Genomic DNA, 13,608 nt, shown 5'->3' with positions numbered 1-13,608 from the left:
AACCTTATTTGTCTCATTTGTTATGATTTGGGTGGTGAGTATAAGTTTATATTTTAGGTGCAAAGTGCAAGAACTCATTGTTTAAGGTGGCTTTCTACGATAATTAAACCCAAAAATGAATATGGTCAGATACACAACTGTTTCCCTCTAACCAAATCCAAAACTTTTTTAAACAACCATGTTTTTTTGCAACCCCAGTCAGTGAAACTTGCATATACTCCCATTAAATGTTAACATTATTGTATTATAAATTGCAACTTAATGTTAACTGTGGCCCAACAAACATTGATTGAACCCCTAGAAGTTATTCATTGAAACGTGTCTTATGCGGAGAATTCAGAATTGATAAAATATAGCGGATCACCAATAAACTAGGGTCCATATGCCTTAAATATTTTAAGACAATAGGTAATCTTTAATGCAAGAATATAATGGGCTCACTCATGAGTATTGATAATGCAATCACTCTAAGGTTTAACAAGCAAGACAAAATCTTGTTAGTTCCTCCCTATGTAATTATTGTTAATTCATGGTCTCTCTCTAGTTGGTCCCAATGGCGTGGATATTAATTCCGTTAAGGTAGGAATCACCAACAATAGAGAGAGAAAATCTAATTTGGTGAATGAATGAGGAATTCTAGTATTTATAGACTTTTTCATAACTCTTGGCAAGAGATATTTATTTGTGAAAAGATAAGTTTAACAGATTGAGATCCGGTACAATTAACTCCCTCCCTCTCACAACATGTTTTTACTATTCTTACTTTTTATCATTTTTTTTTTAATTTAATGGTTGAGACTTAAAGTGGTTTTTTGCAACTTTAAATCTCAGCCATTCATAACAATTGTATTAGGTGAGTATTAAACCTTATCTCAATCCTAAGTTTAACCAATATATAATATATATACCTTTTCATTTAAGAACCAGTTTAATCTTAAATTTATTTTCTACTGTAGATTGATGAAGCAACACCATCTACCAAGTGAGAATTATTGCATAAGTGAAGGAACAAGTGTACAACAATACAATCATATTATGGTATTATCACTTGTCACTACTATACACTAACATCTCTCTGGGCTTGTATAGAAAGGAATTTGTCCAAACAGAATATACTAGGATGTTATGCCTTCAAAATGAAATACCATTACACTCCAATTGGCCATATGAGTCAGAATCACCAACTAGAGCCATTGGAACAAGTCACCAAGATGCTCATTTCTATTGGAAAGTTTTGTATCAATACTTGGGTTACACGGACATGTTACATAAAGTCGCATTTTTTGTCAGAAAATCCAATATTACATCGCTTTAAAATGTGCATGGTCATTTAGTTTATAACAATGCACTGTTCCTACTAAAATTTAGAGAGTGATAGGACAGACCATATAGAAGATTTAGGGTTTGTTTGGATACTGCTTATTACTGAAAATTAAAAATACTGTAACAAAATAATTTTTAAATTTGTGAATAGTGCCGTGGGATCCAGTTTTAAAATTTTTTTGTTGAAAAAAGTACTTTGCGGGTCTGTGAACAGGACCCACTGTTTTTCAGCCAAATGCAGGAACGCATGGAAAACGTGTGTTCCAAACGCACACTTAGCTTTCTTTTGGATAGTGCTGAAAAGCATGCGTCTGCGTAAAAAAAAAAAAAAAAAAAAAAACTCTTCGCGCAAAGACACCGAAATATGCTTTTCCAATGGGTCCTGTGAACAGGGAACACACACTTAGCCTTCGTTTGGATAGTACTGAAAAGCATGTATCTACGTCTACGTTTGCGTTTGCTTTTTTTTTTTTTTGAGAAGCGCATTTTTGTGGCTTTTATGCTTTTTCAGTAGGTCTTGTGCACTGTTCACAGGACCCACAAACCTCTTTTTTCAACAAAACTTTCATTAAAAATGGATCACATGATACTATTCACACATTTAAAAATTATTTTGCTACAATGTTTTTAGTTTTCAGCAACAAGCGGTATTCATACACACCCTTAGTGTGCGTTTGGCTCAGCTTAAAAAGTCAGCTCATTTTACTATTCAGCTTATTTTTGCTATTATTTATGGGTCCCGTTGTACTTTTTTTATTATTCATGAATTTCATTATACTATTTCGGCTAACTTTTACTTTTATTTATAGTACTTTCAGCAAAAAAAATTTTAATTCCAACAAAATAAACAGATCTCAAAGTTAGAAATCCTAAATGACTGTTTCCCACTTTCATTTTTCTAATAATTAACATTCATATAATCATATGGTCTGGTGAAAAGCACAAAATAGTCAAATACACACGCAGACGAGCGTGCTTGAGAGAGATGGGACTACGTGATGGGAGAGACATTGTAAGAGCACAATGAATTATAAAAATGCATAGGCCAATGGCAATGAGGACGGTTTGGCAATTTTCTCCGACATTGGAGACAATGACATGTTGAATTACATTATTATTACTTAGGAACCACACCAAATCAAAATCAAAATCAAAATGACACAAAATGCGAAAAATAGGCCTTTGAAACTGACTTGGCAGCCGAAAATGCGACACCATCTACACATATCCTATCCTAATTATTATTCATACCTTTCCTTTTCAATTTTGTTATCCCGTAATGAAAAATAGTAGAGCCAAAGATCAACTTAGTCAGAATTTGCGACTTTAAGTCAAAAAGAAACCAAGCTTGTTAGTTATTGTGATGTGTGGGAAAGCCCACATAATTGCTAACAAAGGAATTGGATCTTCTTATTATGATGATTTCACACCAAGATCTTAAAAGCCGGATCAGATAGATTGGTTTGTTTTTAATTTTTGAGAAGGTAAATATGAAAATATCTAAAAATCTGGAGAGAAAATGTAAAAACTGAATTATTGAGAACTAGACTAGTAATCAAAGCTGAAGTCACAATATGTTCCCTATCGATTACATGAAGAAGAATCTTCAAGATGGCCCTTAAAGTCACAAATGCAGTTCTTGCAAGAATTTTCAAATTAAAAAAGTGGAAGAGACATAAAGTAGTGTGAGGTTACATCCATAAGTAATCCTGGAATTAGGAATATAAGTATATTTCAATGGGTATTGTTAACGGGTGCACTTAACATTAATTGTCAAATCATTAATTGATTTTTTTTTTTCCTTTTACCAGAAAATTTTTTCAAAAATGATTCACTAACAAATGCTTTAAGAACGTTCACTAACATTTCTCTATTTTTTCAATTATATAAAAGCATCAATTCAAGTAATGGAATCTTCCTTGGGTTCCTAATAAACCTTGAAGTGATTTTCCGATTGAATTCATCCTTCGGCTTTTGGCTCTGTAAATAAATTGTTTTATGGTATTTATTTTAGTGCACTTTATATTTTATGGTGATTTGTTTATTGTAAACATAAATTCAATGGAAACTTTTTTTAAAAAAGAAGAAGAAGAATTCAATTGAAACTTCATAATTGGTTAATTTAATAAAGTTAATTTGATAATGCCAAAATTAACCAAGGTCTAAATAGTAATAGGGTTTTACTAAGGGCATACATTAGTAAATCAATTTAGAAAACCTTTTATAGGAAATTGAAAAAGCTGTAAAAAAATTGGTAACTTTTTCAATTTCTTATGAAATTTTTTTCTAAAATTGATGATTAATGTATGCTCTTAAGTAGACACGGCAAAACGGGCCAATATTTGCTGATTCAACTTGAACCTGCATGTTTAGGCACAGCCTGAACCCAAATAATTTTCTTGAATAAAAAATGGGCCAACCTGTGGCCCACCCGGTTTTAAACTTTTTTCCCCTAAGAAATATTTAGATTATATGCTAAGGTGCTAGGTGCATAGACATAAAGGCACATAGCATTGCACTGGCACTACCTAGCTATTTAGTAGCCACCAATGGCCGTGGCCATTCCCCTAATTATTTTTAAAAAGCTAATTAAAAGAAAATAATATATACAGAAGGCAAAAGCATCCACAACTACATATCTACACTACTAAATGTCTAACACTAAATTAAATACTAAGTAGTAGAATTATATACTTGGACTAAGTTACTAACACTAAGTCTAACTAGCACAAAACCAAACTAAAGAGAAAAAAAAAAAAAAAAAAGTCTAAAAGTCCATATCATTAGTGAATTTTGAATCTAAAATGTGTAAACTTAGTATATACACCTTTTGTGCTCCTTAAAATCCATCTCTCTCTTAAGTTGTAAATTTGTAATTATAAACAAAGATGCTTGTGATTTATTAAAGTGGAATATATTGTTATCATAACTTTAAAGAATTTTAGTCCTGCACAAAACTATTAGAATTGAAAGGGTATGGAAAGTCTTATATTTTTTAGTTTTTTTTTCCCCTTCACATGTATAACAGTAACATGAATAATCGAATAATAGTGGTGCCTACTTAATGAAAAAAAAAAAAAGTGTATTATATGCAATTCATTTTTTTATTTGATTTGATTCATTATCTCTAAAAATTTGGTATTTAAAAAAATATGTAAAACACAGGTCGGCCCAAAACCTGCCTACAACCCAAATTGCCTGACCTATTTAAAATGACTCGTTTTTTAACATGGCCTGTTTAACCCACAACTCAATTGACTTGACCCAAACATTTGCCATGTCTACCATTAAGACCTACATTAACCAGACCATAATAATAATAGGATCTATCCATGAATAATAACAATAATATGTGGGACGTTTTTTTTTTTTTTTTTTTATCTTCACCAAACTTTCCCTTTTTTTTTTCATCATTTATATATAATTTGTCCTTTTTCTTTCAACTATAATGATAACAATAATGGTAAGAATAATAGGACACCTTGGTCGGTGGCAGTGTACAAAATTAAAATAATGAGAAGAGACAAGAAGATAGTAGTAGTAACAGTAGATGACGCGGGCGGTGCCGCCGCGTTCTTGAATATCATGTCAAAGTAGCCACCACTCCCTCCGTCACTATACCCACCATCGCCATTGCTGGTGCCGCTGGGGCTGGTCCCACTTGAGATAGGCTCACTGCCATCTTGCCCATCCCTGCACAATGTTTTTAAATAAAAATTAATAAACTTATATGAAACAATATAAAAAAAAAACAATATTCTGTGTAAAAATTAGAATTAAGTTGTGAGTAGTTGGGATATCAAATATTCAACAAAAAGTAATTGAATATGATAAGAGTTTGTTGAGAGTCTATAAAATAATTGGGAATTAGCCTTCCTCTAGTCCTACATTCCCTGGACACAACCAAATTCTTGACTATCAAAATTTGGTTCAAAAGTCCAATCAAAATCCGTGCAGCCATGCCTTGTGTCCCAATGAACAAACAAATAGGCAAATTGAAGGAAAAGGAATGGCCCTCATAGGGGATAAAGAGGTGCTCTGTGGGCCTGAATTCTTAAAAAAGTGTATAGAATTGGGAAAAAACTTAAGTGTTCCGAAAGCAACGCTCCCTCCTCTCACATGAGGGATGATCTCCATGGTGAGACCCATGTGTAGAGCCTACCCCTCATGTGAAAGAAAAAAGCATTACTCTGGGAGCATGTAAGAATTACCCATAGAATTGTACAAGTATCATTCAAATATTTGATTCTTGAAGAAGACCTTTAAAGTTACTACAATGATATTAGAAAGATTGGCTACATCACAATACAATTTTATTTAAACATGGCAACAAATCAATTTTTGCTGAAAATTCTATTTGAAGATATGAATTACCCAATGAAAGAAGAGGTAGCTTAGAGTTTTAAGAGCTCCAAAATTCTTTACAAAACTTGGCAGTAGTCTACAAATAGCTTCAAATTTTATGGGCCCATATCCTTCAAACTGAACTAAAGCTCCAATTCAGAAAAGTTGGCAATCCACTAAAAAATAGCTTTAATGGGTCCTTCAGCTAAAGCTGAGATTTGGAGCTTTAATCAAAAGCTCTACTACTAAACTCTACAGTTAAAAATCTACTTTAACCTAATGCCAACAGATATAATATACACTCACTTTATAATTTAGGAACAAGGAAACATAAATGGTGCCCAATTGTTCCACAACTTGAGTTTTGAATCAACATAATAATGAATTTCCATATTCAAATCTTGTTGGATTTTGTATACTAATTACTAATAATTGGTAATGAGCATGGTACACTAATTAGTAGTAGTAATTAGTAGCCAGCAACCTAAAATCTCGGCCGAACCAAAAAAAAAAAAAAAAAGTTTATAATAAAATAGACAAGTAGTAGAGAGGAATGGGATACAGCAAATAAATTCACAGAAAAAGCCCTTTTCCCAATACTGATGCAGCTAGCCTAGTTGTCTATTTACTAGTTTCTATCAAAATCAGAATGGCCCCCAAAAATTCTGATAAATATATAAGAAGGGACCCACATTTTCGGGCTGGAAAGCAGAAGCAAAGAATAAACTGACTCACCTCTCTCCCTACAAACACATGTACCGGAACATGGCTGGTGTGACACTGTGACTGTCCTACTCACTAATCACAGTCTCCGATTGCAACTTGCATTTTCCCTGTTCCCACACATGCACTCGCTTTTCTTTTTTAAATGATGTCCGGAACAAAAACGGTTTGTTGCTATCTATTATTAATAGGTGAAAAAGTAATTTTAATATTTGTATTATATTATAAATATATTTTGTGTTTTTTTTTATAAAAAAATTTCGTGATTTATTAGAAATATGTTTTTAATTTAAATCTATAATTTAAAAATGTAACAAATTAAATCAAACTAATTTTGTTTGCAGTTTAATATAATAATGACATTTTTTATAATGTCTCGTAAAAAGGGTTATACTTATACCTCACCCCCTCCCTATCCCAACCTTATATATAAATTTTTTTAATAAAAAAGATGCTTTGTATTTATGTACCACATGGGAAAATTTGACTTTAGTGTATTGTCCTAAAGATAAGTGGGGACGTGAAAAACGAGTTGTTCCTTTCAAAAATGAAAAACGAGTTGTTCAATGTTCTACAATTTTGATATGGCAAATTATAAATAGTAAGCTATTATTTTTACGTTGATTTTTTTTATATTGTAATTTTTATATACAGTTTTTATAACTTTTTTTTTCAAGTATAAGTACTATTTAAAAAGCTTTTTTTGAGAATATAAAGAAAAAAATAATTTTTTTTGTATTTTTGAAATCAAAAACATATTTGATTAATTGAAATTAAAAATGTAGTTTTTTTTAAGAAGAAAATAAAAAATATTAAAATATGTTATTATTAGAATTTAATGCTAACTCATTAAATGAGACAGATTCATTAAATTAAATACGTGTTTTTATTATCTTTTGAAAATTGAAAATTAAAAATAGCCTTTTACATGATTTTAGTTTTCTTCACAAATAAAATTTTAAGAATAATTTTTGTTTACTGTCCATTTTAAGTTGTCAAACAAATTTTTTAATCTAAAAAAAAAGAAAAAAAAAAAACAGTTACTAAATCTAAATAAACTGTTTAAATTTTTGGCAAAATTATCCAAAATTTTCTCCTAAAAAAAAAAAAAAAGAGGCTTTTGACAACCTGTCCACACCACATGCTTAGGTCAAAAGAGTCAAAACAAAACGCGAAAAAAATGAATTTACCAATGAGAAAAAAGATTTGGTGCTATACTGCTAAGCATCCATGTAGGCATTGGGGAAGACAAAGGCAAAGACTAAAAACTAAAAAGAGACAAAAAGCTGCATCGTCAGCTAGATTCCCAATGCCTGAAACATCACGTGCATCGAGGAAAAGACCCACACTCTGTAACTTCAAATTTTTTTTTTTGTTTTAATGATGTATACATCCTCATTTTAGTGCAGCTAAAGTGAAAACCCAGGTCATGTAAGCGATAAAAACAAAAGAGCCAAATTGAAATTATAAAATAATTGGAGGTATTTCCAACTAAAACAACCTGTTCCTCTGACAATGTCCAACAACAAATGTTCAAAAAGGTTGGACAGCAAGTAACTAGGTTTAAGGGGTATATTTGTCATTCGAAATTCAGTACCAAAATAAGACCATAGGGCTTTGTTTATTAGTAGCAGGATTTTAGGAGGAGGAAGAAAAGGAGAAATAGTAGTGTGTTTTACTATGGATTATAGGATTATGTTTGTAAATTTTTTTTTGTTTAATTATGGAAAAAAATAAGACTAATTTTTTTGACATTTTTTTTTTTAATTTTCAAAAAAAATTTAATTAATAGGATGATTTAACCCATCATAAAAACTAAAGAATTTTTAAAACATTTGCATCAATCAATGTAAAATAAAAAAAGATATCAATTTTACACTTAATCCCCAAGATCACTCGCATCTTTATAAAGTCGCTAGTGAAAATTTATTGTGACATTATTCATTTACATATAGCTTTTTTTTTTTTTTTTACGTACCCCAATGCTAAAGAAAGAGAGTAAAATGTAATTATTGTGGCCGGAGAAAAAAATAAAAATTTTAATATAATGTAGTATAAAATAAGTAATTTAATATAATATATTTTAAAAAATAATTATTAAAAAAAATAATTTCCTATTGTAAAATTGACAGAATTTTATGGGTGGTTAGATTTGATATTCGATATGGATATGAACGCTCTTATTGGTGATTGGTTGCATTGTTTTTATATAGTCAACATCACGTGGCTCTCTCGATTTAGTGTTTAACTTTTGAAACAGCAATCATGCTTTGTTAAACACTCTTATCAAACTTCTTTTTTTTTTTTTTTTTCCTTTCCTTTTTGAGCCCGCAGTTTTCAGCACTTAAGAACCGTAAACTGTTGTTTCGACTTTACGAAACGGGCCCTTACTTTTGGCAGGTACACTGCAGTTGATTCTGTTTTAGGAAAAATAGTTGGTGAAAAAGAAAGAAAAAAGAAAAAGGATGTGTGGGGTGGTGGTGGTGGTGGGGTCGTCGGAGCGTGTACCTGGGTCCGCCGAAGACGCCGGCGTTCATGGTGAGCTGGTTGATGAGTCCTGCGGAAAAGGGATTCACACTGGATGCCCTGGCGTACTGGATACTGGCCCCTGCTCCTGAGGGTACGAAGAATGCGCCATTTACCATTATGTCCCCATCTGTCCTCCAGTTCCACCCGGTCCACTCTCCCTCGTCTGTGTCCACGCGCTTTGTCACCTATTAATTAACCAAATCAAAATCATCATAAAGCCAGAATATAATATGTTGTGAATTTACGGTCCACGCGCTTACAGTACAGTTGTGTTGCAAGTAATTCCAAGAAGCAAAAGGATTAATTATCGATTACGAAATCTATCAATGGGAATGGACTTGATTCACTGTGTACACTGACATGGTTTCAGTCTTTATCCCACCATACCCTCACTTTAGCTCCTAGCCTCTAGTCCACTCAGATATTTTACACTTTTAGAAAAACGGACCCATTTCCTAAAACGGCACAGTTTTTCAAAATTTTCAAATTTCTAATTACTAATGAACTAATTGTACGGATACATGAGTTTAATATATAATATTTGACAAATTCTGGGGATACGTTTTCTTGGGATAAAAAATAACTTATATACATTATTAAACACTACTATCGAGCACTGACATCATTTTTATAACTATATCCCAACCGTAGTAAAATTTTAAACATTTTACATAGCGACAATCAACCTCACCTTAATCTCAAAAACCTTAAAAGGTATGACCTTCGAGCCAACTGCTCAATTTTTTCCAGTCCAAGTGGTCAATACTTTTACTTGTTACGCCTCCCTATGCAAACTAACCAAAAAAGTAATGTAGTAACAACAACCAGCGGCGCGTAAACACAGGCGCCACCTCTGCAAGTGGGATAATCCAGCCCCAGCTGGATCACCCAATTATACAGCACAGTCTGAAACCCAAAAAGTTCACCATGTGGGTCTCGCTCGATCACAAATATAATTAATCAATCATTCCCCTTTTTACAAACCAGTGAAACCACAAAACCCCCCGTAACCCATTTCACACAATCCAGTCACAACTCACACGTCACAACAAAGATAAAAGACCCAAAAATAAAAATAAATAAAATTAACGAAATTACCTCTTTGGCATTTTCATCAGGGGGAGCAGTGTAACGATTACCCTGACTATTAATTGTAGGATTAGCACTCCCACCAATCGCATACATCTCCCACTGTGTGAAATCATTGTTCACCACGTGTATGTACCCGCGCCTACACCTAGGCATACGCTGCACCAGCGCCTCACCGAAGTGGTTAAACGCAATCGTCACTTGCATCCCCGAATCCATCGTGTAATGATCATTGTGGCCCAGCAGCATCACCTCGTCGTGATGCGAGAAATAATTGTTGGAGATGGTGATCCCTGTGGACCCCATTATGGCATCGATCAGACCGTCGGCGCAGTACGACAGGGAGCAGTGGTCGATCCAGACTTGGTGCGCCGAGAACAAGGAGATGCCGTCGCCGTCCGATACGCCCCTCCACCCCGCGTGGGTCGGGGAGGACCGCACGATGGTGTGGCCCGAGGGCTTGCAGTGGTGCACGTGGATGTTGTGGATGATAATGTTCGACACGTACTGGATTGTGATGCAGCCGTTGCCGGTCACGTGGACGTTCGCGCCTCGGCCGTCGACGGTCTTGAAGTTGTTGAAGATGAGCTCGTGCTTGAGCTTTATGGTCATGTCCGCGGAGAATATAATCCTGTATGTTTTTTTTGAGACAAAAGAAAGTAGATTGTTATGTGTTTGATAAAATGCCTAAAAGAGAGAGAGAGAGAGAGTGTTTGTGTTTTAAAGTGAGAGTTGTGCCAGAGGGGTTCGTCTTGGATAACGGCGTGGCGGAGAGTGCCCGGGATGGGGTTGGCGGCATCGCGATCGGAGGAGTCGGTGACGACGTAGATCCGGCCGCCTTTGCCGCCGACTGCGGTGCGGCCGAAGCCGATGGCGCAGTCCGCGAGTCTTTGGCGGTTGTTTTCCCAGTTTGGGTCGCAGCGCCAGCAGTCGTCGATGGGGTTGCCGGTGAGGCATGCCGGTTGGTTGTCCTTTGCTTGGAGAGATAACATTTGTCTTCGTGTGATAGAGGCATTGACGCTACTGCAAAAGCAAAACAAACAAAAAAGGAAGGGTGAGACAGAGGGAAAGGATTTTGTTTGTGAAAAATGTTGAAATGATAGAAAAATGAGGGTTGCCCAGATGGGGGGGTTTTTGTTGTTTTGGACTAAAATGCTTGAAATTTTGTGAAAACTCAAATTTGTAATGAGAATCCAGGTGGGTGGGGGTGTTTCATGTTTGAGACGAAAATCTTGGAAAATGAGGCAAACCCAGAATGCAAAGACAATGAAACAAGCAAATGAGCAAAACCCATGTGGGGGGATTTTGTGTTTTTGGGTGTAGTGTAGTACTACTACCATGATTATTACCTTTGTACATGTTGAACAACAGCTTCAGGGTCAGGGTGTTGGTGAGGGAGGGTGAGATTGTAGATAATGGCTTTGGTGAGAAAAGAAGGAGAAGAGCTCAAGAGAAAACATATAAAGAAAATGCAGGTGGGACTAAGCATCTTGAAGGAAAAATAATAATGGTGTGTGAGGGGTTATTTGATTTGTTGTTAGCTTCTGTAAGACAGACTCCTTGAGATGTGTCTGGCTTGGCCAAGGGCTTAAAGGCTTGCCCTTGAATGCACAGCTAGGAGTCAGCAGCAAACAATTTAGGATGAAGCAAATTTTGGAAAAATGTGATGTCTTTATATAATAAAACAGGTTTATAATAAATAATTACTCCTGCAAATTGTAGCAATAATTATAATTTTAAAATGTGGTTAGGGTTTTGAAGGGTTTAATGTTTTATTTAACAGGGAAGAAAGGAAGAAAAAGGTTAGGTGGGTGTGCCTCTGATATATATATAGCAGGGTATCATGGAGAATGAAAGAGGAGGAGAGAGAATGCATCTCTCTCTCTCAAATTGTCCCTTCCACACACTCCCTCAGTAGCTCACATTCCTATCTTGCATGGTAATCATTCGAGGGAGAGTAGAAAGATAACATTCTAAAAAATAATGAGAGAGAGAACTAGAAAGATAGACAAAACGTTGAAGCCCTTTCTTCTTCCGTAAAACTAGTTTTTCGGCTTTGTCTGCGCGTTAAGAATCTTTAAGGGAAGGATTTATTACAATAATCATCCTCGAATTTAGACAAAAACTTTTTTGGTGGGAAAAGATTAGAGTAGTAATCAAGATTCCAGCCAGGTTTAGATAATTTTGGTTTAGGTAAAAGTAAAAGTAAATCAACGAGAATGGAGACACGGGCTCTTTTCTGTTCGGAAATTGTATGTCTATGTCAAATGATTAATTTGATGGGGTCTTTCTGTTCGGAAATTGTATGTCTATGTCAAATGATTAATTTGCTTGGTGTATGTCAATTCGGATTAGTGTCGAGTTGTTCGTGTCGAGATAAAGATATATGACTAAATAGCTCAACCCTAACCCGATCTATTTAATAATCGTGTCATGATCTTTCAACTCTAACCCGACTTGTTAATATGACGGGTTGATCAGACCCAACTTATTTGATACGCTTAATAAACGAGTCGTATTAGGTTGACATGAATGTAACATAACCCATTTCAATCTGCATAATATTGAATATAACATTCATCTAGAAATAATTTTTTATATCCCAGAAAACAATGTACACTTCAAGTCTTCAACCCACACTCAAAATAATATAGTTTAACAAAAATATAACATTTATCTAGAAATAAGTTCTTTACACTCCAAAAGAAGTACTTACTCTTCAAAAGAAGTGCTTACACTTCAACCCATTCAAAATAACAAAGTTTAACAAAAATAAAATAACATAGTTCAACAAAAATATAATATCCTTGGAACTCACCAAATGCTAAGTATCAATACTGAAAGAATTTGAGCAAACAATAGACTAATCCTAACTATGACTACAATTATCATCTATAAATTCTTTGTTGATGTCTAAATTCATAACATCTTTCACAAGCTCATCCAATTTTATTTGTGCAAGTTCTATGCAAAAAAAAAAAGTATTAATAGTTCTAGGGTCTGTAAAGTTTCAATTTCCAATTATATCCCTTATAAGTTTTTGTAATTACTCAATTTTTTTTTTTAATTTGAAATATATGTTGGATATAAAAGGTATTTGACAAATCTAAAATAAAATAAATATTTATTTGTTATACGAGTTAAACGGATTGTGTTAAGTGGGTCATTTCGAGTTGACACTAATGAATTAATGTGTCAAACGTGTCTATTGCGGGTTACGCGGGTTGACCCGCTTATAAGACGTTTCTTATCGTGTCGCTTTCGGGTCGACCCGTTTATGACCAAACTCATTAAGGCCTAACCCTAACCCGAAAAAACACGTGTCGAGTTTGTGTCGTGTTCACAGGTTGAGTCGAACATTGACACCCCTATGTACTCTAACAATAAACTGAAGTTTTATTTAGGGGAAATTGCAATTTACCCACCTATGGTTTGGCCCGTTTTAACAATCTCCACCCGTGGTTTGAAATTTGTCACTTAATCCACCCAGGTGACCTCCGTTAGACCCTCGTTACTCACCTCAGCCATTTCGTTTAAAAATCCCTTTACTATATAAGCCAAAAATTAGAACCCAATAAAACACAATTAGAACCCTAAGGA

The 13,608-nt window shown here is 34.3% G+C and overlaps 1 protein-coding gene across 1 annotated transcript; it reads right to left on the bottom strand.

The window, feature by feature from the left end:
- Positions 1-4,698: 4,698 nt before the first annotated feature.
- Positions 4,699-12,144, bottom strand: LOC111992086 (probable pectate lyase 5). Its single transcript, XM_024023885.2, has 5 exons — positions 11,358-12,144; positions 10,747-11,031; positions 10,018-10,639; positions 8,899-9,104; positions 4,699-5,016 (listed from the first exon to the last, which is right to left on the bottom strand). Exons 1-5 carry the CDS (start codon positions 11,495-11,497, stop codon positions 4,767-4,769), a joined length of 1,503 nt encoding a protein of 500 aa, XP_023879653.2. The 5' UTR covers positions 11,498-12,144; the 3' UTR covers positions 4,699-4,766.
- Positions 12,145-13,608: the final 1,464 nt, after the last annotated feature.

Source organism: Quercus suber, unplaced genomic scaffold (assembly GCF_002906115.3).
Source record: "Quercus suber isolate HL8 unplaced genomic scaffold, Cork oak 2.0 scaffold_176, whole genome shotgun sequence".
Lineage (NCBI taxonomy): Eukaryota > Viridiplantae > Streptophyta > Magnoliopsida > Fagales > Fagaceae > Quercus > Quercus suber.
This window is presented reverse-complemented; position numbering and strand designations above follow the sequence as displayed.

What these genes read in the sequence shown, in the direction of transcription:
- LOC111992086 (XM_024023885.2), bottom strand. Translation starts at nt 11,497, where the DNA reads ATGCTTAGTCCCACCTGCATTTTCTTTATATGTTTTCTCTTGAGCTCT. An exon ending in ATCCAAGACGAACCCCTCTG is followed by an intron (nt 10,640 to 10,746) that starts GCACAACTCTCA and finishes AAAAACATACAG; the next exon opens with GATTATATTCTCCGCGGACA. An exon ending in GGCGTCTTCGGCGGACCCAG is followed by an intron (nt 5,017 to 8,898) that starts GTACACGCTCCG and finishes AACATTGTGCAG; the next exon opens with GGATGGGCAAGATGGCAGTG.